Genomic DNA, 2,500 nt, shown 5'->3' on the forward strand with positions numbered 1-2,500 from the left:
ATGGCCGTTAGAAAAGTGCGTGCGTGTGTTTGTTGGGGGGGGGGGGGGTTGAAGTTCTACGTGTCAATTGAAACAGCTTTGAACTGTATTAAAACACGTATGATCTTTCTTTCAGGATTTAGTAAAATAAATAGACTGTTAGTAGGAGAAAGAATATAGACGTAAAGATTTTTAAAAACGTAAAAAACAGATGGGTCATTGGATGCCTACTACATTCTAATATGGACTTTATTTGTTTTCAGCATGTCCGAAAGAGATATCCGCCATAGGCTCGGGATTTTCTCGTAAAATGGACAGCAAGAATGGGGGTTATATGGTCGAGTCATATACACCAAATGTGGTCAGTTCTGTTTGGATTGTCAGAGGTAAGTCATCGGCTTATATGGTCGAGTCATACACACCAAATGTCGTCAGTTCTGTTTGGGTTGTCAGAGGTAAGTCATCGGCTTCAATGGTCGAGTCATACACACCAAATGTGGTCAGTTCTGTTTGGGTTGTCAGAGGTAAGTCATCGGTTTATATGGTCGAGTCATACACACCAAATGTGGTCAGTTCTGTTTGGGTTGTCAGAGGTAAGTCATCGGTTTATATGGTCGAGTCATACACACCAAATGTGGTCAGTTCTGTTAAGGTTGTCAGAGGTAAGTCATCGGTTTATATGGTCGAGTCATACACACCAAATGTCGTCAGTTCTGTTAAGGTTGTCAGAGGTAAGTCATCGGTTTATATGGTCGAGTCATACACACCAAATGTGGTCAGTTCTGTTTGGGTTGTCAGAGGTAAGTCATCGGCTTATATGGTCGAGTCATACACACCAAATGTGGTCAGTTCTGTTTGGGTTGTCAGAGGTAAGTCATCGGCTTCAATGGTCGAGTCATACACACCAAATGTGGTCAGTTCTGTTAAGGTTGTCAGAGGTAAGTCATCGGTTTATATGGTCGAGTCATACACACCAAATGTGGTCAGTTCTGTTTGGATTGTCAGAGGTAAGTCATCGGCTTCAATCAGATGACGTAGAATTTAAATTCCTTTTAATTTACACAGTCGAATGGTACGTGTTGTGTTTTTGTATCATTGATTAATCATATATATATATATATATATATATATATATATATATATATATATATATATATATATATATATATATATATATGTTTGTGTGTGTGTGTGTGTAGTGTAGTGTGGGGTGAGAGTTTGGTTGCAATCTGTTTTGCGGGTCCTTTTTTATAGTGTTGGGTGATATATTTTATATTTTGCTATGAAATTAAATAAATAATTAATGCATTATCCTATAAATGGCCCTGCACAAAGATTATCTATCAAAGGAAGACAACTTTGTAAATTTAAAAGAATCTTGTTTATATACACAGTTCTTCCCCATGCAAGTATACGGGGTAATAATATTATAGTCGAGTAATCATATCACTGCTTCCCAGACATTTCTTTTATACCCTAGCAAAACGTTTTTTGTTTTCAATTTGGTCAAACGAAGTCCAGGTCAGACAATTATTGGCAAGTTGTGTGTAATTTGAATCGATCCTTATTTGAATTAAAAAGTTATCAGGCATGAAGACCACACAACGGACTTCTGTGAAGAAAACACATTGAAATACGTATTTAGAATAAATCACTGAGGCCAAGAAACTAGCTCCCGTCTTGGATTGCGGTTACTATAAGCTAAGTAACAAGAACATCGTGCTTGCTTTTTTAACGAGTACAATCTTATAGACAAGCAAAACATGCGAATGCGCTAAATAGGTGTTCGCACTTTTCATCTTTATTTTGTGAATATATAAAATATTGATATTTATATATAGCGTATTACCACGATTCACTTTGCTTAACTAAATCATCATCCTGGCTATATGGATCCAAAATTTTGTTTCATGCAGTACAAGTCACCCGTTAAGCAATATCCGTGTTCAAGCACTTTTACGATTTCACTCACTATAGCCAGGTACCCATTAACACCTGGCTCCCTCTAAACAATGTAATTTATATCCTTGTTTTCCTACAGGATCTGAATCAAGTGACCAGATTATTGAGTACGACACCCCTACAGATATTGACTATGGAATTGTAAGTAGATATTATGCTCTTCCCTTCAACTGTCAAGGTACCGGCCACGCTGTATACAGGTAATAAATTTATAGCTATTATAAACCCCAATTTTACTACAGCATAATAAGAAAATATTTTTGGGCCCTCTGTTTGGAACGGCTTACCACAGAGCAATCTTTGTCTATTTTTAAACGTTCACTTAAAATCTATCTGTTTTGATTTCAGTAGATGATATCAGAAGAAAGAGAGGCGTTTGGTTTGTGTTGTGTTGTGTTTGTGTGTGTGTGTGTGTGTGTGTGTATGTGTGTGTGTATGTGTGTGAGTGAATATGTTTCAGCCAAGGTCATTTGTAATTTAAGCGCTTAGAGTCTGATGTCTCGGGATTTCAGCTTTATATAAGTTATTATTGTTATCATTATTATTGTTATTATTATTA

The 2,500-nt window shown here is 36.6% G+C and overlaps 1 protein-coding gene across 1 annotated transcript in view; it reads left to right on the forward strand.

The window, feature by feature from the left end:
- The window catches only part of LOC144967839 (noelin-3-like), a 94,246-nt gene that overhangs the window by 87,717 nt on the left and 4,029 nt on the right, over positions 1–2,500 (forward strand). The window contains exons 5-6 of the mRNA XM_078905521.1: positions 243–365; positions 2,021–2,141. Of these exons, the coding sequence (XP_078761647.1) occupies positions 243–365; positions 2,021–2,141 (244 nt within the window). The remainder of the gene's footprint in view (positions 1–242; positions 366–2,020; positions 2,142–2,500) is intronic.

Source organism: Berghia stephanieae, chromosome 3 (genome assembly GCF_034508935.2).
Source record: "Berghia stephanieae isolate SIO BIC M18660-M18661 chromosome 3, UCSD_Bste_1.3, whole genome shotgun sequence".
Taxonomy (NCBI): Eukaryota; Metazoa; Mollusca; class Gastropoda; order Nudibranchia; family Aeolidiidae; genus Berghia; species Berghia stephanieae.